The sequence below is a fragment of the Narcine bancroftii genome, chromosome 4 (genome assembly GCF_036971445.1).
Source record: "Narcine bancroftii isolate sNarBan1 chromosome 4, sNarBan1.hap1, whole genome shotgun sequence".
NCBI classification, from domain to species: domain Eukaryota; kingdom Metazoa; phylum Chordata; class Chondrichthyes; order Torpediniformes; family Narcinidae; genus Narcine; species Narcine bancroftii.
Genome location: NC_091472.1, coordinates 130,343,587 through 130,365,900, shown reverse-complemented (window position 1 = coordinate 130,365,900; position 22,314 = coordinate 130,343,587). Strand labels below are relative to the sequence as shown.

The window sequence follows — 22,314 nt, the reverse complement described above, 5'->3', positions numbered from 1 at the left end:
GTTATCTTTTCCAAACAAACACAGGCTTTCAATTCATTATGCCAACCATTCATATTCAAATCCCTATCATTCTTCCATGTAATTGCAATACATTTCCTCGCTATTGCTAAAGCGAAACTAAAAAATTCACATTGAAATTTATCCATTTTTAAATCTCTTATCAAAGTTATAATATTGGATCCAATATAACATTGGATACAATATTAAGTTACCTCAAATAAATCCTCCAAAAACTCTTTAATTTGTATCCAAAAAGACAATCCCTTCCCTTGTTCCAAACTTAATTTTACTCCCTTTGTTAGCAAGAGAATATTAGGAATCTGAAAAAATAGCCATGCAGGCCTTTTCACCATAAAATTAAAACCAACAACATACACAAATTATTCCACTATTATCATCACTTCCTGGTTTAAAAGTAAAATTTCCAGTGAGATTGGCACATTCACAATCTTTAAAACTCAATTAGAATTCTGGTGCAGTCATGGCAAAGCAAAAGTAATTCCCTGCACCTCAAAACCAAAATAACAGCACATAATGTTTACATCAAAATCAAAAGTACAGTCTAATGCTAATACCCAAAATACTTACACAACTTTCAACCATAGTTATCACAACACCTTTACAGCACCCAGCAATTGGGACCAGACCAGGGTTAGAATCCTGGACTCTGTAATGATTTTGCATGGGTTTTCTCCAAGGGCTCCAGTTTCCTCCCACCATTAAAAACATAGAGGGTGTAGGTTAATGGGGGTAAATTGGACAGCATGGACTTGTGGGCAAAAATGCCCTGTTACCATGCCATTTAAAATGTATATATACATACACCTGCTCACATATTTGCACTCGCACATCGACACATGCATATATACGTACTAGGTGACACTGTTAGCCCAGCAGTTAGCTCAACACTATTACAGCGCCAGCAACCCAGGTTCAAATCTGGTGCTGCCTGCAAGGAGTTTGTACGTTCTCCCAGTGTCTGTGTGTTTTTCTCCAGTGCTCTGGTTTCCACCCATCCTCCAATAAGTACAGGGTTGTAGGTTAATTTGAATGTAGTTGGGTGGCACTGGTTTAAATGGCCGGAATCAGGTGGCACATAAAATTAAAACACATACAGTGGCCTTTATAAAGGAAAAGTGTTTTTGTCCCAAACATTTATTTGTCAGTTCTCCACTTTTAAAAATTTGTAATCAAACAATTCACATGATTAAAGTGAACACTCCAGATTTTGTTCAAGGTTATTTGTATATATTTGGTTCAACCATGTCAAAATTACAGCACTTTTTAATTACATAATTCCCTCATTTCACAGCACCATAATGTTTGGGAAATTTGGCTTCCCAAGTACTCAAGTATGTTTAATTGCTTCAATTGTGCAGGTATAAGAACTGGGCTTGCTTCGAAGCATTTCATCACCATTGGAGTCTGTAGCTGCCATTTTTCAACACAAGGACCAAGCATGTACCAATGAAAATCAAAGAAGACAAAAGAGGCTGAATAAACTCAACATTTTGGAACATCATTAAGTAGTAAGAGCTCAGCCAGGTCTGGGCTGGGAGTACAAGTCCAGCCCAGCAGCTTGCAATAAATCAGTTCTGCTCATTGAGCTCAACCAGTCTGGTTGTGTGTTCTTTCAGTAGCAATACGAAATATTTGCTTTCTCTGAAAAGGCCTTTCTTAGTAGACTCATAACAAAAGAATGGAAAATATATTTTAAATCTCTAAACCTTTAGATTTTAGATGTAGAAATCACCCATAAAATGTTGATAGCAAAAATGTTGTCTATGCTTTATTATTAGTTCTTGTCTGTGTTTCAATTAAGGTAATCTCAGTGTTAAACCCATAACAAGAGCAAAGAATGCAACACCATAAAGAGCCTTGATAAGTATGGAAGGTGCAGGAGTGAAATAACAAAGAAATAGAAAATAAAATAAGATGCATGAATGAATGTGGATTGGCAGAGTCAATTACACATTTATTGAAAAGCTGCAGTACCACTCCTTCCAGTTTCCATTGCACGTCACTTATACAAAATGATCTCCACCATCATTTCCTGCCAGACATGTCTGCCTGTTGTTCAGGATGTAAAATTTTAAGATCTTGTTGTAGTCCCTGATTCGAAAAGGGAACACATCAAAGTTAAGCTCGGCAATCTATCTCTTACTTTAAGTGGAAGACCCTGAACTGGGCCTTCACAAATCAAGGCAAAGGTCGGAGTTATACTTAGGGTCAATGATTGATGAGCGGCACTGGTCAGATCTGTGTCGGAGCAACATGACCATGATTATTAATGCGGTACAGGCAGGTGCAGTACAACTTCCTCCACCAGCTATATTTGGGACCACAAAAATTGAATAAGGCTAAACCAGAAATTTCAGACCAATGCTTCAGATGTGGCATCACGACAGGAACCTTTGAGCACACAACCTTGACCTGTACCAAGGTGAGACCCTTCTAGGTCAAGACCTAGAAAAAAAATCCTAGGTCACAAATTCCCACAGGACCCAGAGCTGTTCCCATTGGGAAACAATGGGCACGAGGCTGAAAGCTGTTCAAATTCCAAATCCAATTTGTAATGATCGCATTGGCAGTGGCCAGGAAGTGCATAGCAGTTACCTGTAAATCTGACTCTCACTTGCACGCTGGAATATGGATATTCAAAATTGTGTTCCTTTGCAGAAAATTACCAACAACTTAAAGGAAAAAAAAATTACAAAATTTTTCTAAATATTTAACCATATTTAAATTTCATGGGAACACAGTTTATAATGTGGATTGTGTATCTCACCACCCTGCCTTCCCCATCTACCCTTCTACTGAGGGAGTGACGGGGAGAATCCATTCCAATCAAGTCAAGTAAAATGTAAGTGACAAATCCCTGATGAGTTCCCTAACTTTGTTGTGGGTGTTTTGAATGTTTGCATAATTGTGGTCTGTTGAGCATGGGGAGGAGAGAAAGAATGGCTTAGACTCAACAGTAAATTTTGTACAGAATGGAAAATTGTAATTTGTGATTGATCACTGGAAATTGTTTGAGTTAAAAATAAAATATTCCAAAAAAATGTTGTTGCAGTCAAAAGGATATTTAGAAAGAGCTGCATAATTATACAGTATATCTGCATTCGTGTAAAATTCTTTTCACTGGGGTGTGGCAGTTCTCTACAAGAATTTGATAAACGTGTCAGTGCTGTTCCACAACAATACCAATTGAAGATTCCAATCCTTCAGATAACTTTATAACCAGTTCTACATATAACATGGTTTTTAATGCATAAATGATTGAAAATGGAATTTCTCAACAAACATTTTCTCTTCAGTTTCCAAACCATGGAACTAACCTGAACTTTGCCAACAGCAGCACAATCTGTAAAAAACTAATGAAGTGGACAGTGAGCCACCCCTCTTCAGCTTCTGAAGATTTTTTTTTTTTTTTTAAATTAAAGCAGTCCAGCCTCTCATGTTAAGTTTATTCCAGAGACCACCATACCCTGCCAATAGCATTGGCTAAGTTTTATTGCTGGACATATTTCACAGCCAAAATTCACTCTTCCACAGAAGAGGTGGCTGTCAGAGACAACAACTATCCCTTTCCTTCCCTCTACTCTGGTCCAAATGATGAATAGCAATGGAGGAAATCAGAAAAGAGCAATGATTGACACAATTCACTTGAGCTTATGCTGTGATCTTTAAGTCTCAATTTAAAAATGCTTCCTACAGGAAAAAAAAACTTACTTGCTTCTTGAATGCAAACTGATAAATTTTGAAGGTTCCAAATTGCCATTATAAATGTAGGCACAATATGCAAACACAACTTAAAAGCAATATAATGCTAAATACCAACACAATCACTAAAATCAGTCTCCAGAATCTTTTACATGTTGCTTCATTTAGATACAAATCAGTTTGCAAATTTTAAAGTCAACTAAATATTTTTCCATGAAGATTTCATTCATGCAATACATCTTCCACTACAAAACAAGCAAAGGAGGAAAGTGTCATGGTTAGAAGACACTTCAGCAATTTGGAAATCTCAGTCAGTGCAGTTAAATCCTGATCATCCACCATATTCAGGACTTGAGTGGTGTCACATATTTTCCACACTATTGAATATTTATTTCTATTACTATCCCAGTACTTTCAATTAACTCATTTTTCCAGAGAATAGGAATTGTGCTCTATATTGATAGAATCACGAAGAAGGCTCGCCAGCAACTATACTTTGTGAGGAGATTCGTTAGGTCACTGAAGGCTCTCGAAAATTTCTACAGGTGTACCATGGAGAGCATTCTGGCTGGTTATATCCAGAGGCACCAATTCACAGGACAAGAATAAATTCAAGAGGGTTGTTATCTTGGCCTGCGACATCAGACACTAGACTTCACTCCATCGAGGTCATCTACAAGAGACAGCGTCTTTAAAAGAAAAAGCAGCCTATCCACCAACCAAGCCATGCCCTCTTCAATCTGCTACCATCAGGGGGAAAAAAGAGGAGCACTCAGCAGCACAAGGACAGCTTCTTCCCCGCTGCCATCAGATTCCTGAATAATCAATGCACCAAAGGCATCGCCTTCCTATTTGTGCACTACTTTTTTTTTTAAAAAGTATTATTGTTGTAATATGGTTCATAATAGGAATGTTTCCACTGTGATGCTGCCACAAAACACTGAATTTCATGACTTGTTCATGACAATTCTGAATTGGGGCCCTGGAGAGAGTAGAAGGGAGGACGGTGGTCAGATACTGAATCATAGGAATTGCTGAAGAGTCAAGTAGTGGTGGTCTATCAGGATTTCACGGTTTGCTGCTATTCCAAAGAACAAGTTGCTACTTTATCAGGTCTTTTTTTAAAATATTTGTATCGAGTTAAACATGCACAATAAATGACCATTACATAAATCAATTGTATACAAGTAAATGCATACAGAAGGGAGAAAAAAAATGGGTCCATAAGAAAATATCCAACCAATTCAGGCCCACTTATTAGACTGTGATATTAAAATAATAAAGATTTTTAAAATCCTAAAAACTACTTCAAGCCAAACGTCTGATGACAGAGGTAAAAATCTGATCTGGCTCATGGGAATAAAACTTGGTGAACTCCTCTCCAATCCTATTCAGCCTGAGGATGCACAACCAGCCCCGATTTCTTGCACACACCCATCCTTCCATACTTCAGGATGACTCACTCAAGACTGCTGATCAGCAAATGCTTTCACTGCCCCTCCCTTCCTTCCAAACACGGGAAGGACATTGTTCTTTTCACTGCTGCTTCCCAAGAAAAGCTAATCTTTCAGACGAACGACTCAACCTGAACTTTTTTTTTTAAATGTCCACACGAAATAAAAATCCTTTCCAACGCTGCTTTGTATATTTAAAATGTGTTCTCACCGCTCTAAATGATTGTTGTTTAAACAGCAACTCCGCTGATGTGGGAATGGTGAATGGGTTCTCCCTTTCGCAGTCTTCACCTCCGCCCTTTCTACTCACTTTCTGGGACGGGATGTTTGGGGCCTTTGCCCTCTCATCTTTCTTGCACGTCGGGTCCGACCTGTGCACTCACCTGCCCGTTGTACGTCGGGTCGGACCTGTGCACTCACCTGTCCGACTGGCCGGAGTCTCCACTTCGACTGAACCACTCGCCCCAATGCCCTCTCCTTTATGGGGGGTGGGGGGGGGGGGGGGTGCAAAGAAACAGGCACACCTCGCTTGCATGCAGGTAACTCGCGTCGCTCGCCGATTGGGCTGTTCTCTCAAGGAGGAGGCCAACGCCCAGTTCTCAGACCGGTCATTTCCCGATGAGAGGTGGGTGTGCCAGTCCGGGCGTTCCCCAGACTTTTCACTGCAGAAAAGTTTGGAGCGGGTCGCCCCCGAAACGAAACTTGAAACGGTGCAAAGTGGGACAAATTGAAAGCTTTGATGTGTCCCAATGTTAACTTTGAATAGGATTGTTATCTACTGCACAGAATGTTTATAATTTCATTGTTAATTGTAAAAATCATCTTCTTGTTCACAAGAAGAGGGGGGCAAACAAGTTGCTATTTTTTTTGCAATGGTTATGTTGAGATGGTGTTGTCAGTATTGAGACTAAGAATGGTTGAAATAATCATGCTCCAGGGACTTAATCGCAAAATTTACTTCCTTCATTCACCCGCGGATTAGAGCAAACACCAGATTGAGTGCTGGTATGACTTGAACGTCACTATTCACTATTAAACTCTCAGTATTAATTGCATGTGAGCTGGATCATTCAATTCTCATGTTAATAATAAGCACGTTTTTCCCCAATCGACAAACACTGCTTCACTAATTTTTTTTTCCACACTGTGAACGATATCAACCAAAATATATACAAACGTTTCTCATTTTCTCCCTTTTTTTCCCCCTCCAAAACCAATAAATATTCAACATATACAATAAAACCATGAAACAATGTCTTCACACAATGAAAAATTAACAAGAAAAATGTGTCACCTACTTTGACACACTGAATCAAGTCGTTTTGTCTTCCTATTATTTTAGGGGGTGGAGGTCTGAGGCAAGCCCTCTCTAATGTTCCATGTGTTGCTCCGAAATTTGTTTGAATAATGTGCCTTTATTTTTTAATGTTATTTTTTCCAATTGAATACATTTATTCATTTCCATATACCATTGCTGTATTCTCAGGCTCTCTTCCATTTTCCAAGTTGATATTATACATTTTTTTTGCTACTGCTAAGGCTATCATAATAAATCTTTTTTTTGTGCTTTATCCAATTTGAGGCCTAATTCCTTCTTATGTTACTTAGAAGAAAGATTTCTGAATTTTTTTTTTGTGACTTTATTTAATATCTGATTTAGATCTTCCCAAAACCTTTTCACTTTCGTACATGCCCAAATTGCCTGTACTGTTACCTTCTGAGAGCGAAAACATCTATCTGATAATGTTGGATCCCATTCTTTTAAATTTTAAGGCGTGATATATAACCTGTGTAACCAATTATACTGTATCATGCGTAACCTTGTGTTTATTATATTCTTCATAGTTCCAACTGGATGCATCCCCGATCCAAACACTGGCACCTCCTGGACTATGTCCTGGTGCGAGAAAGAGACAAACGAGATGTGCTCCACACCAGGGTCATGCCCAGTGCGGAATGCCACACTGACCACCGGCTGGTTCGCTGCAAGCTCAACCTTCACTTCAAGCCAAAGCCCAGGAACAGTAAAGCCCCCAGAAAGAGGTTCAATGTTGGAAACCTGCAGTCAGACGAAGTGAGAGGAAACTTCCAGGCAAACCTCAAAGCAAAGCTCGAGGATGCAAACCGCCTCACGGACTCGTCCCCTGAAACCCTCTGGGAATAGCTGAAGACTACCATACTGCAATCCACTGAAGAGGTACTGGGCTTCTCCTCCAGGAAAAACAAGGACTGGTTCGACAACCAGGAAGTCCAGGAGCTGCTGTCAAAGAAGCGAGCTGCCCACCAGGCTCACCTTACAAAGCCGTCCTGTCCAGAGAAGAAACAAGCCTTCCGTCACGCATGCAGCCATCTTCAGCGCAAACTCCGGGAGATCCAAAATGAGTGGTGGACTAGCCTCGCCAAGCGAACCCAGCTCAGCGCGGACATTGGCGACTTCAGGGGTTCCTACAAGGCTCTAAAGGCTGTGTACGGCCCCTCACCCCAGGTCCAAAGCCCGCTGCGCAGCTCAGACGGCAAAGTCCTCCTCAGCGACAAGAGCTCCATCCTCAACCGATGGTCAGAACACTTCCAATCTCTTTTCAGTGCCAACCGCTCAGTCCAAGAATCCGCCCTGCTCCAGCTCCCTCAACAGCCCCTAAGGATAGAGCTGGATGGGTCCTCACCCAGGATGAGACATATAAGGCAATTGAACAACTGAAAAGTGGCAAAGCAGCAGGTATGGATGGATTCCCCCCCAGAGGTCTGGAAGGCTGGCGGCAAAACTCTGCATGTCAAACTGCATGAGTTTTTCAAGCTTTGTTGGGACCAAGGAAAACTGCCTCAGGACCTTCATGATGCCATCATCATCACCCTGTACAAAAACAAAGGCGAGAAATCAGACTGCTCAAACTACAGGGGAATCACGCTGCTCTCCATTGCAGGCAAAATCTTCGCTAAGATTCTCCTAAATAGAATAATACCTAGTGTCGCCGAGAATATTCTCCCAGAATCACAGTGCGGCTTTCACGCAAACAGAGGATCTACTGACATGGTCTTTGCCCTCAGAATGCTCCAAGAAAAATGCAGAGAACAAAACAAAGGACTCCACATCACCTTTGTTGACCTCACCAAAGCCTTCGACACCGTGAGCAGGAAAGGGCTTTGGCAAATACTAGAGCGCATCGGATGCCCCCCAAAGTTCCTCAACATGGTTATCCAACTGCACGAAAACCAACAAGGTTGGGTCAGATACAGCAATGAGCTCTCTGAACCCTTCTCCATTAACAATGGTGTGAAGCAAGGCTGTGTTCTCGCACCATCCCTCTTTTCAATCTTCTTCAGCGTGATGCTGAACCAAGCCATGAAAGACCTCAACAATGAAGACGCTGTTTACATCCGGTACTGCACGGATGGCAGTCTCTTCAATCTGAGGCGCCTGCAAGCTCACACCAAGACACAAGAGAAACTTGTCCGTGAATTACTCTTTGCAGACGATGCCGCTTTAGTTGCCCATTCAGAGCCAGCTCTTCAGTGTTTGACGTCCTGTTTTGAGGAAACTGCCAAAATGTTTGGCCTGGAAGTCAGCCTGAAGAAAACTGAGGTCCTCCATCAGCCAGCTCCCCACCATGACTACCAGCCCCCCCACATCTGCATCGGGCACACAAAACTCAAAACGATCAACCAGTTTACCTATCTCGGCTGCACCATTTCATCAGATGCAAGGATCGACAATGAGATAGACAACAGACTCGCCAAGGCAAATAGCGCCTTTGGAAGACTACACAAAAGAGTCTGGAAAAACAACCAACTGAAAAACCTCACAAAGATAAGCGTATACAAAGCCGTTGTCATACCCACACTCCTGTCCGCCTCCGAACCATGGGTCCTCTACCGGCATCACCTACGGCTCCAAGAACGCTTCCACCAGCGTTGTCTCCGCTCCATCATCAACATTCATTGGAGCGCCTTCATCCCTAATGTCGAAGTACTCGAGATGGCAGAGGCCGACAGCATCGAGTCCACGCTGCTGAAGATCCAGCTGCGCTGGGTGGGTCACGTCTCCAGAATGGAAGACCATCGCCTTCCCAAGATCGTGTTATATGGCGAGCTCTCCACTGGCCACCGTGACAGAGGTGCACCAAAGAAGAGATACAAGGACTACCTAAAGAAATCTCTTGGTGCCTGTCACATTGACCACCGCCAGTGGGCTGATATCGCCTCAAACCATGCATCTTGGCGCTTCACAGTTCGGCGGGCAGCAACCTCCTTTGAAGAAGACCGCAGAGCCCACCTCACTGACAAAAGACAAAGGAGGAAAAACCCAACACCCAACCCCAACCAACCAATTTTCCCCTGCAACCGCTGCAACTGTGTCTGCCTGTCCCGCATCAGACTTGTCAGCCACAAACGAGCCTGCAGCTGACGTGGACATTTACCCCCTCCATAAATCTTCGTCCGTGAAGCCAAGTCAAAAGAAAGAAAGTTCCAGACATAACTTTTACCATGCTTCATTTTTTATCTTTATATTTAAATCCTTTTCCCACTTTTGTTTAGGTTTATAGCTTATTTCATCATTTTCCTTATCTTGCAGCTTAATGTACATATTTGTTATAAATCCTTTAATTATCATTGTGTCTGTAATCACATATTCAAAGCTGCTTCCTTCTGGTAATCTCAGTCTGTTTCCCAATTTATCCTTTAAAGAAGCTTTCAGTTGATGATATGCAAACATTGTACCATGTATTATTCCATATTTGTACTTCAACTGTTCAAATGTTAATAAATTATTTCCCAAAAAACAATTTTCTATTCTTTTGATTCCTTTTCTCTAAAGAAAATGTTATCTATTGTAAAAGAGATTAGTGTGTTTTGTGTCAATAATAATTCTGGTATTTGATAATTCATTATTTTCCTTTCTAAGTGGATCTTCTTCCATATATTAAGTAAATAATGCAATACTGGTGAGCTTTTATATTGCACCAGCTTTTCATCCCACTTATAAAGTATATGTTCCGGTCCCTTTTCCCCTATTTTATTTAGTTCTATCTTCGTCCAGTCTGGTTTTTCCCTTGTCTGGTAAAAATCTGATAAATACCTTAATTGTGCTGCTCTATAATAATTTTTTAAAGTTTGGTAACTGCAAGCCACCTTGGTTATACCTCTCTGTTAATTTATCTAACGCTACCCTCAGTTTCCCCCCTTTCCACAAGAATTTCCTTATTATTCTCTTTAGTTCATTAAGAATTCCTCTGTTAAGGGAATTGACAACAATTGAAATAAGTATTGTATCCTTGGGAAAACATTCATTTTAATGCAATTTACCCTCCCTATCAATGTTAGCGGTAATTCTTTCCAATGTTCTAAGTCTTCCTGCAATTTCTTTATTAGTGGCTGATAATTTAGTTTGTACACATGGCTTAAGTTATTATCTAACCTAATACCTAGGTATCAGATTGCTTGTGCTTGCCATTTAAATGGTGATACTTTTAAAATTCTGCATAATCCGCATTACTCATTGGCATCGCTTCACTTTTCTTTGTGTTGAACTTGTACCCCGATATTTCTCCATACTCTTTCAATTTCTTATGTAATTCTTTTATTGATATTTCTGGTTCTGTTAAGTATGCTATGATGTCATCTGCAAATAAGCTGATTTTATACTCCTTCTCCTTTATTTTTATCCCTTTTATTTTATTTTCTGTTCTTATCAGTTCTGTCAATGGTTCTATTGCTAAGGCGAACAATGAGGGGGATAATGGACATCCTTGTCTAGTTGACCTACTTAATTTAAATTGGTTCGATACATATCTATTTTCTGTTACCTTCGCCAACGGTCCATTATTCAATGCTTTAATCCAATTAATATATTTTTCTGGTAGATTGAACCTCTGTAATTCTTTAAATAAATAGTTCCATTCTACTCTGTCAAAGGCTTTTTCTGCATCTAAAACAAAAGCCACTGTTGGCTTCTTATTTCCTTGAACTGCATGAATTAGATTAACAAGTTTATAGACATTATCCACTGTTCGTCTTTTCTTAATAAATCCAGTTTGATCTTGTTTTACTATTTTTGGTACACAATCGGCCAATCTGTTTGCTAATAATTTTGCTATTATCTTATAATCTGAGTTAAGTTGAGATATTGGTCTATATGATGCTGGTGTTAATGGATACTTCCCCGTCTTTGGTATTACTGTAATTATTGCTGTCACCGTGTCTGCCTGTCCCGCATCGGACTTGTCAGCCACAAACGAGCCTGCAGCTGACGTGGATTTTTACCCCCTCCATAAATATTTGTCTGCGAAGCCAAGCCAAAGAAGACATGTATGTGGCAAGTTTTGTGTTTCTTCTATCTGATTCATTACTTCCAGGAGAGAAGGAATTAATAACTCTTTAAATGTTTTATAAAATTCATCCTCTCCTGGCGTTTTATTGTTCGGCAGCTTTTTTAATATATCCTGTACTTCCTCTATTTGAAATGGTTTTATTAGTTTGTTTTTTTCCTCTTCTTGCAATTTCGGATGTTCAATTTTAGCTAAATCTCTTCTGTTTTATCATCTTTCCCCTCGTTCTCAGTTTGGTATAATTGTTCATAAAATTCCTTAAAGTTTTCATTAATCTCTATTGGGTTATATGTAATTTGTTTGTCCTTTTTCCTTGATGCCAATACAGTTCTTTTAGATTGTTCTGTTTTAAGTTGCCAGGCTAATATTTTATGTGATTTTTCTCCCAGTTCGTAATACTTTTGCTTTATTTTCATTATGTTCTTCTCCACCTTGTTCGTTTGTAATGTTTCGTATTTTATTTTGTTTTTATCCACCAATTCTCTCTTTATCATCCCTTTTTACTAGTTCCTTTTCTGTACTTACTATCTCCCTTTCCAATTGCTCTATTTCCCGATTGTAGTCTTTTTTCATCTTAGTTACATAACTTATTATCTGCCCTCTAATTAAGGATTTCATTGCATCCCATAATATAAATTTGTCTTTCACTGATTCCATGTTTATTTCAAAATATGTTTTAATTTGGCGTTCAATAAACTCTCTAAATTCCTGCCTTTTAAGTAGCATGGAGTTTAACCTCCATCTATATGTGGGATGTCCTCTAGTTCTATTGCTAATAACAGGGATGAATGATCAGATAGGAGTCTAGCTTTATACTCAGTTTTCTAACTCTCCCTTGAATATGGGCCGACAACAGAAACATATCAATCCTTGGATATGTTTTATGCCTACTCAAATAATATGAATATTTCTTCTCTCTTGGGTGCTGCCTCCACCATATATCCATAAGTTTCATTTCTTGCATTGATTTAACCATAAATTTGGCCACTTTATTCTTTTTGCTTGCCTTTTGTCCAGTTTTATCCAACATTGGATCCAAATTAAGGTTAAAATCCCCTCCTATCAATATATTTCCTTGTGTATCTACAATCTTCAAAAAAATATCCTGCATAAACTTTTGATCCTCCTCATTAGATGCATATATATTGAGCAAATTTCAAAATTCTGAATATATCTGACACTTTATCATTACATAATGCCCTGCTGGATCTATTATTTCCTCCTCTATTTTGATTGGTACATTTTTATTCATTAATATGGCTACACCTCTAGCTTTTGAATTATATGATGCTGCCACTACATGTCCTATCCAGTCTTTCTTTAATTTGTAATGTTCCACTTCAGTTAGATTCGTTTCCTGCACAAATGCTATATCTATTTTCTCTTTTTTCAGTAAATTTAATAGCCTCTTCCTTTTAATATGGTTATGTATTCCATTAATATTTATAGTAATATAGTTCAACGTGGCCATCTTATATCTTGTTTATACCTCATTTCCACTTCCTCACCACCACCATCCCCCTTTTCCCCATTTTCATCTCTCAGTTTTCCCTTTTTAAACTCTATTTAAAACATTTAAATTTAACACATTTAAAACATAAAATATTCCAACAACTCCCACACCCAATATTACCTTCACCCCAAATACTCTCCCTCTCTGAGTTGCCCCTTATCCCTTGCCGGGCAACCACAACTCCCCTTTCCATTTGGATTGTGATCTTTTTCGCAAGCGTCAACTGATTTCGCAGTGACGATTATTCTCCGCCACAATCCCCCGAAAACACTTTTTTTTACACATGTAACAAATTTCTCCCTTTTTTCCCCCCTTACTTCCTTCCTTCCCTTCTCTTTTCCCTCTTTAGTTCTTTACATATACATTGTTTTTACATCTTTAAATATACTTTATTGCCGTTCTTCATTCTTATTACATCTCTTCATCTCTCCTTCTGTGCTGCAAAAGCTCCGCGAATTCTTGTGCTTCCTCCAGATCCGAGAACAGTTTGTTTTGCTCCCCGGGTATAAATATTTTAAGCACATCTGGATGTCTTAACATGAATTTATAACCATTTTTTTCATAGGATCGATTTTACTGTATTAAACTCCTTCCTCTTCTTTCAGAGTTCAAAACTTATGTCTGGGTAAAAAAAATATTTTTTGACCCTTGTATTCCAATGGTTTATTATCTTTTCTAATTTTATTCCTTGTCCGCTTCAGTATATTTTCTCTTGTCGTATATCTCAAAATTTTACTAACATGGATCTTGATTTTTGATGTACCTGTGGTTTCGGAGCTAGTGTTCTGTGTGCCCTTTCTATTTCCATTTCTTCCTGTATTTCTGTCGTTCCCAGGATCTTCGGGATCCATTCTTTTATAAATTCCTTCATATCTGTGCCTTCTCATCTTCCTTCAGGCCCACTATTTTTATGTTGTTTCGCCTACTATAATTTTCCAACATATCAATTTTCTGAGCTAACGACTCTTGTGACTCTTTCATTTTTTTTGTCACTTTCTTCCAATTTTCCTCTTGTCATTTACTTCTATTTCTACACCCGTTTCTCATTCTTCCACATTTTCTACTCTTTTCCCTATTTCTGTCATGATGAGTTCTAATCTTTGCATTTTATCTTCTGTTCTTTTCATTTTTTTTTATTGCACTAAATTCTAATGACAACCATTCTTTTAATGCTTTCATTTGTTCTTCAAAAAAAGCTTTATCTATATTCTGTTCATCTGTTTTACCTTCTATTTCTCTGTGAACATCTTGGTCTTCTTCTTCCTCTTCTTCTGTGTCTGTACCTGTGTTTGTCTCCTCTTCTTGTATCTGTGTCTCTTCTGATTTTCCTGATGAGTTGCTTGTATCATTTTGTCGGGCCTCTTCTTGCTGTTGGTCCTCCCCTTCTGGGCTGCTCATCTGTCGTGCCTCCTGTTGCTGCTCCTCTTGCCATTCACCCCATCGACTTTCTTTCTCGTCTGGTACCTCACTCCCTCTCCTGCCGCCTTCCTCATCTTCTAGCTGAGAGCCCTGGTGTCGGGCGTCCCTCAGTTGTTCGCGCCGTGATTGCCTGCTCCTCGGCTGAGCCCCCCTCCCATCGGTGTTTTCCTTTTACCTTAGATTGCGCACTGCTCATGCGTGACTCCTCGCGCATGCGCAGTGGCACACTTTTGTTTGGCTCAGAGAGCCATTTTTGCAGTCCACCGGTTGGGGGGTTGTGATTCCGCAGGGCCGACACCAACCTTGGAGAATGGATGTTCTTCATCACCATGGCTCCCTGTTCCTTCATGCAGGTAAGGCCTTCTTTCTTTTCCGGTGACTTTTCTTCTTTTTTTCCCATTGTTTTTACTTTTTCCTTCTTGGGTGCCATCTTCTTTCTCTTCTCTGCAACTTTATCTTTTATTTCTTATATTTTATATTTGTTAAACTTTGTCTTATCTTGACGTTTTTTTTTTCTGGAGAGGGCTGGTTTTACTGGCCACAACTCCATCACGTGACTCCTCTCCTGCTTAACTAATCTGAGATGATATATCGACCCCGTCCCAGTCTATGATCACAACAATCAATTTGATGCAAACAATCAATTTTGCATTCCTTCAAAGATAGTTTGTTATTTACAGACTTGTTCTTTTGAGTAACTATACTTTCTCCAGTGACCATCTGTGCTCTGAAAGCTGCCATCTTCATTCCTGCAGAAGTTAATTCCTTTGGAAGACCCCTTTAATGTCTTTATATCCTCCAGCTTTTGCATTGCCTGCCCATTTGGTGCCATCTTAAGCCTTTGTTGACCTCACCAAAGCCTTCGACACCGTGAGCAGGAAAGGGCTTTGGCAAATACTAGAGCGCATCGGATGTCCCCCAAAGTTCCTCAACATGGTTATCCAACTGCACGAAAACCAACAAGGTTGGGTCAGATACAGCAATGAGCTCTCTGAACCCTTCTCCATTAACAATGGCGTGAAGCAAGGCTGTGTTCTCGCACCAACCCTCTTTTCAATCTTCTTCAGCATGATGCTGAACCAAGCCATGAAAGACCCCAACAATGAAGACGCTGTTTACATCCGGTACCACACGGATGGCAGTCTCTTCAATCTGAGGCGCCGGCAAGCTCACACCAAGACACAAGAGAAACTTGTCCGTGAACTACTCTTTGCAGACGATGCCAGCTCTTCAGCGCTTGACGTCCTGCTTTGCGGAAACTGCCAAAATGTTTGACCTGGAAGTCAGCCTGAAGAAAACTGAGGTCCTCCATCAGCCAGCTCCCCACCATGACTACCAGCCCCCCCACATCTCCATCGGGCACACAAAACTCAAAACGGTCAACCAGTTTACCTATCTCGGCTGCACCATTTCATCAGATGCAAGGATCGACAATGAGATAGACAACAGACTCGCCAAGGCAAATAGCGCCTTTGGAAGACTACACAAAAGAGTCTGGAAAAACAACCAACTGAAAAACCTCACAAAGATAAGCGTATACAGAGCCGTTGTCATACCCACACTCCTGTTCGGCTCCGAATCATGGGTCCTCTACCGGCACCACCTACGGCTCCTAGAACGCTTCCACCAGCGTTGTCTCCGCTCCATCCTCAACATCCATTGGAGCGCTTTCATCCCTAACGTCGAAGTACTCGAGATGGCAGAGGTCGACAGCATCGAGTCCACGCTGCTGAAGATCCAGCTGCGCTGGATGGGTCACGTCTCCAGAATGGAGGAACATCGGCTTCCCAAGATCGTGTTATATGGCGAGCTCTCCACTGGCCACCGTGACAGAGGTGCACCAAAGAAAAGGTACAAGGACTGCCTAAAGAAATCTCTTGGTGCCTGCCACATTGACCACCGCCAGTGGGCTGATAACGCCTCAAACCGTGCATCTTGGCGCCTCACAGTTTGGCGGGCAGCAACCTCCTTTGAAGAAGACCGCAGAGCCCACCTCACTGACAAAAGGCAAAGGAGGAAAAACCCAACACCCAACCCCAACCAACCAATTTTCCCCTGCAGTCGCTGCAACCGTGTCTGCCTGTCCCGCATCGGACTTGTCAGCCACAAACGAACCTGCAGCTGACGTGGACTTTTACCCCCTCCATAAATCTTCGACGGCGAAGCCAAGCCAAAGAAGAAGCCTTTTTAAGTATTTCCCTCATCTGTTTATTTGTACTGACCGGAATGCTGACTTGTTTACAGGAGCAAAGCCTGTTTCTTTCTTGGGGAAAAGACACTTCATGATTCAAGATTGTTTTATTGTCATGTAATAAAACAGAAAATGTGATATTACACAAAATTTTCTTCAGTTTACCATAAGGCAGACAAAGATTCACTATAAGCAGAAATTGCTGGGTACCCCTTACACCCAGATAAAAGAAGCAAAAGAGAGTCCCCCCAGAGTCCTTGAATGCCCATGGCTTTGCCTCCCGTGCTCCTGCGACTTCTTTGGCCACACAGGCTTCAGTCCAAACCATTAGCCTCGAGCATTCCTACAGCGAAACAGCCTCCAGTCCAAACCATCAGCAACCTGAACTCCTGCTGCAAACCTCTAGCTCGATCAAGAAGCCTCCAGTACCCTCAGCACCCTCTTGCATCCCAGTTCCCACACCTGGTATCCTTTCAGCCAGTATTGAGCCAATCTACAGCAGTCCACAGCCTGGTGTGAGTCCATTGACCACAGTCACCAGCAGTCCACAGCCTAGGTGGGTTCTTCGCCTCGAGTGACCAATAGCCCGCCATCTGTATGTTCTTCAACCTCCGAGCCCAATGCTGGTCCATTGCCGTGGTCACTGTCCATGGGTAGACTCCTCTGCTTCTCCTTCCCAAATAGGGGAGGGGGGGGGTTGATCTCTCCATTTTCTGGTGGAGTTTGCTGGAGTCTGCAAACCCTTGAGGCCGCTGCTGATCATAGGCAACACCATCTTGGGCCCACACCCTGTAGTCGCAGGATTTTAAAGTAAATCACCATCAGCTCCTTTAATAGGCTGTTTAAAGCCTGTACAAGAGCTGATGGCAGTTAGACAGGGCGGTTGGACCCTGCAATATCACTCCCCTGCTCTCCACTGGTCACTTCAGCAGCAGCTCTGGCAGTGTTGCCATCTTTTATTACACTTGTTCTTTTATTATTTACCAATTGCTTTGATGTTCCAAGTGGCATAAAAATCGATGGAGATACCAAATACAGCTGGGGTGATGCTTGCTGTACCAGTTTGTGTCATATCCATAACTCTTCAAAGAATTACAAAACATGATCTTCAAAAATACATTTTGGCAAGCTTAACACCCTGATATCAAGGTGAAAGCAACTTAAACTTGCTAGTTCCGTTGTTTTGCTAACAGTGGAAAATACACATTTGTACTGCTTGATCCACCACTTTGTTCCACAGCACCTGACATGGTATTCACATCCTGGCCCATAATGCTAAGTTTCAGCATGCAGAAGCTATCTTTTCGGCAAAAATTGCAGTTCTAATTACAAAATTCTAATCTAACATTGAATAGGTGAAGCTCTGAATGACGAACAATTTTTCAGGATTTTAATATAATTAGGAATGAATGACACATCTTCAAACAAGAAATATTGAATTGAAACCAAATCAGAAAATGTTTGAGAGATTCAGCAGATCAAGTAGCATGGAATCAAACTGAAGCAGCCCTTTTAGCTCACCATGCCTATGCTGACCATCAATTATCTCTCTATCTAAATCCCACTCTTGCTCCATAGTTTTCTCTGGCTCATCCACATATTTTTTAAAATGTTGTGATCTGTTTCTGCCACACTCTCAGGCAGTGTGATAATCTCTGATTAAAAATGTTTCATACTGTTATCCCTCTTACTCCTCGTGTTAAATGTATGCCCTCTGGTTTGAGATGTCTCTGTAATAGGAAAAATGTTCCTCCCTATCCACCTTACCATTGCCTCTTATAACTGTATTCAAAAAGTGAAAAACAGCTAACATTTTTTCAGTGAAAAATCCTTCATCAGAACTGGAAGGTAAGAAAACAAGTCTGTTTTAAGTTGTAGAGTCTGTGAACAGGGATGAATAGGATGAATAAAGTATCTCTGAAGCCAGGATTGTATTGTCCGTTTAGTCGCTTGGTTGATGGATTGATGAGCTGGGTTAGAGAAAAAAGAAAACAAACAAGGAGGTGTGCTAAACTCAAGTGATCTTCAGATTCAAGCTGTGCCTGAGACCTGAAACCAAAATGAGAATGAAAAGTAAAACACGAAAATCTGCAGACACCTTGACTGAAGTTAAAAAAAAAAGCTGGAGAAACTCAGCTCGTTAAACAATGTACTTTATTTTTTCTTTGGCTTGGCTTCGCGGACGAAGATTTATGGAGGGGGTAAAAAGTCCACGTCAGCTGCAGGCTCGTTTGTGGCTGACAAGTCCGATGCGGGACAGGCAGACACGGTTGCAGCAGTTGCAGGGGAAAATTGGTTGGTTGGGGTTGGGTGTTGGGTTTTTCCTCCTTTGCCTTTTGTCAGTGAGGTGGGCTCTGCGGTCTTCTTCAAAGGAGGTTGCTGCCCGCCAAACTGTGAGGCGCCAAGATGCACGGTTTGAGGCGTTATCAGCCCACTGGCGGTGGTCAATGTGGCAGGCACCAAGAGATTTCTTTAGGCAGTCCTTGTACCTTTTCTTTGGTGCACCTCTGTCACGGTGGCCAGTGGAGAGCTCGCCATATAACACGATCTTGGGAAGGCGATGGTCCTCCATTCTGAAGACGTGACCCATTCAGCGCAGCTGGATCTTCAGCAGCGTGAACTCGATGCTGTCGACCTCTGCCATCTCGAGTACTTCGACGTTAGGGATGAAAGCGCTCCAATGGATGTTGAGGATGGAGCGGAGACAACGCTGGTGGAAGCGTTCTAGGAGCCGTAGGTGGTGCTGGTAGAGGACCCATGATTCGGAGCCGAACAGGAGTGTGGGTATGACAACGGCTCTGCATACGCTTATCTTTGTGAGGTTTTTCAGTTAGTTGTTTTTCCAGACTCTTTTGTGTAGTCTTCCAAAGGCGCTATTTGCCTTGGCGAGTCTGTTGTCTATCTCATTGTCGATCCTTGCATCTGATGAAATGGTGCAGCCGAGATAGGTAAACTGGTTGACCGTTTTGAGTTTTGTGTGCCCGATGGAGATGTGGGGGGGCTGGTAGTCATGGTGGGGAGCTGGCTGATGGAGGACCTCAGTTTTCTTCAGGCTGACTTCCAGGCCAAACATTTTGGCAGTTTCCGCAAAGCAGGACGTTAAGTTATAGACCAAAGATAAAGATACATAACCAATGTTTTAGGCTTGAGCCCTTCTTCAAGGTCATTGTTTTTAAAATTGTGAATGAACAGATTGTAAATGTGTAGAGTTGTAGGAAACCTAGTTCAATGTAAGAACAAAATCAGCAAAAGACGAAGATGCAGAAGGATTTTACATCCATGATAAAGGAAAGTGGAAACAATCAAATTTGCATTGGGCTCTTCAGGTGTTATGTATGTCAATGGGTAAGGACTGCAGCAAGGTAGGAAGAAATGTTCACTGGGGCAAGAGTACACTGAAATAATAAGCATGCATAGTCAGTCCAGCTTATGAATCTCAGACAGGACGTCAAAGTGGGATTTGTGGGATTGGGTGACAAGATGAGAGACTGTGAAGCAAATGAAGTCATTTACAGGAATAATACTCCAGAGGGAGGTATGAAGAGATAAAGGCTGGTCCACCAAACCACAACAGACCATTTTTGAATGATGATGAAACCAAGGTTAGACCTGAGTGTTGTAAGTTCAAAAGTGGGCAGCTCAGTGTGAGCAATAGCAGTAGTAAAGTTGACCTGGTCAGTTTCTCATTGACAGTTAGTGACAACGAGGTCCAGAAATGTTGAGAGACCAAATCGAGCAGTCCATATGAATTGTGAAATCTAGAGGCCTGATACCTCTCTGAATTTTGTGTACTTTTCCAAATCTTGCTTCATGTGCATCTCCAGTCCCCAAGACCAAGAATTTACTCCTGACTTTCTGCCTACTTCTCTCTCCTCTGCACAGAAACCCCTAGTAATCTTTTCACTTCAAGTATATTTTTAATAATCCATCTTTTTATATGTATCCTTATCTGTACCAGTGTCAATCTTTGTCTCATAATGTATTTGTGAAGAGCTCTGGAGTTCCTTATAAGTTTATGTTATTATTGTTGTCCTTGTAGACTTTAGTATCTAAAAACTGTCACCAGTTGGAGACTTACAGGTGTGACAGATTATAAATATGTTTTTGGGAGATAAATTGGGGTAGGTTTTTTAGTGTAGATTACGTACAAACACTTAAAACAGATCTTATTTAAAATACTGGAGCTCTGCTCATGTTAGACAGGCCAGCGTCAAGAGCCTTTGCAAAAGCTTTGGAGAGTGCCCAAGAGACTTCATTAATGGATTGTTGTTTACAAAAAGGCAACAGATGAAAGAACTTGTTGGAGCCACAGGTTATCTGGAGTGGAATTTGCTGTTCTAAGAGGGTCATGTGGTTTTTCAAGCAGAGAGAGTAAAACAGGCTTTCTCTCAGAGAGAGAGAGAGAGAATTCAGTTCTACAGTTTTACAGTCAGCAGCAACAGCTGGGACTGGGACAGGACAAACTGGCAAGCTTGTGGAAAACCCCATTTGGAAGACAGGTTGTGAGTGCTTAGTTCAGCCTGGTCAAAGCCCTTGTGATTCACTTGAAATAAGAGAAACAAAAAGTAAATGTGCAATGACCTGAAAGAAAGAGGTTATCATCTTGAAAACCTTGATGGGGCATGTTTCTTTGGCCACACTGAAGTGGCTGATTAAAAGGGATCAGTTTGTGTCCAGAAACAACAAATATCTCTCTCTGAAAACCGACAAGAACTTTTCTGAGCGGTAACCATTTACCTTTCAAAGTCTGGTGAACTACATAAATGTTAAATTCTGTGCACAGTATAAGAATTGTCTGCAACTAGTAAACTTGGAGGAATGAGAAGTGAGATTGGACTGTGAATCAAATAACTTTTCAAAATCTACACACATTACATACACGTGTGCTTAAAATTAGAAGGGAGGTTAAGTTAGGTTAGTTAAGTTAATAGTGATAAGTTAAAGTGTGATCCTGTTTTCATGCTTAAAGATAATTAAAAGCAACTTTTGTTGAAGTCACCATTTGTCTTGGTGAGTATCTATTGCTGCTGGGTTTTGGGGTCCTCTGGGCTCAACACAGGAGTCTGCAGATGCTGGAATCTGAAGTTAAACATAATCTGCTGAAGGAAATCAGTGGGTCAAGCCTGAAACATACACTGTTCTTTTTCTTCCAATGATGCCACTCAAGGAGATTGTGTTGGATATTGATATTTGTTTGATGGTGAAATATAAAGCATTGGCTCTTCATCTTGCCCATGGAATACAGCACATTTAGGCCAACAGATGTATCAACATAAAACATGAGATTAACAAGGTGAATGGTGTCGGTTGGAAATGTCACTTACTGTTGCTCTCTGAATCACACCTGCTACACCTGATTCAATAATAAAGTATATCCAAGGAACATTACAGACTAACCTGAAGAGACCAATCCACATGTAGCCTTGCAAACTTAATGACCTTGCATCAGCTACCTACACAATGTCTAATAATTTCATTGACTGAAATTGGAACTATATATCAGGTATTGTATATGCTGCAGATTGAATATTGCCAATTGAGTACTCAAGAAGATTTATAGAAACTATAAGCCCTCGATGAAAATTCTCAAAAACAAAACTATCCTTTCTGTGCAGAATTCTGATGAAAAATTACACACCACAATGAACCAAACAGAATTCAAACAGATCAGAAAAATATTTCAACAAAGTC

General features: G+C 41.0%; 1 protein-coding gene across 6 annotated transcripts in view; it reads right to left on the bottom strand.

Moving 5' to 3' along the window:
- Positions 1–22,314, bottom strand: part of LOC138761155 (clustered mitochondria protein homolog) — a 108,660-nt gene that overhangs the window by 64,884 nt on the left and 21,462 nt on the right. For 3 of the 6 annotated variants that reach the window (XR_011356145.1, XM_069932844.1, XM_069932846.1), the window contains exon 1: positions 5,598–5,715. The exons of 1 other annotated variant lie outside the window; for it this stretch is intronic. Coding sequence is in view for 2 of the 5 variants with exons in the window: in XM_069932844.1 (XP_069788945.1) it covers positions 5,598–5,712 (115 nt within the window). In the remaining 3 variants the exon portion in view is untranslated. Of the gene's footprint in view, positions 1–5,388; positions 5,716–22,314 lie in introns of those variants that run through there. 2 more of the 6 variants (XM_069932847.1, XM_069932848.1) reach the window with 2 other exon arrangements.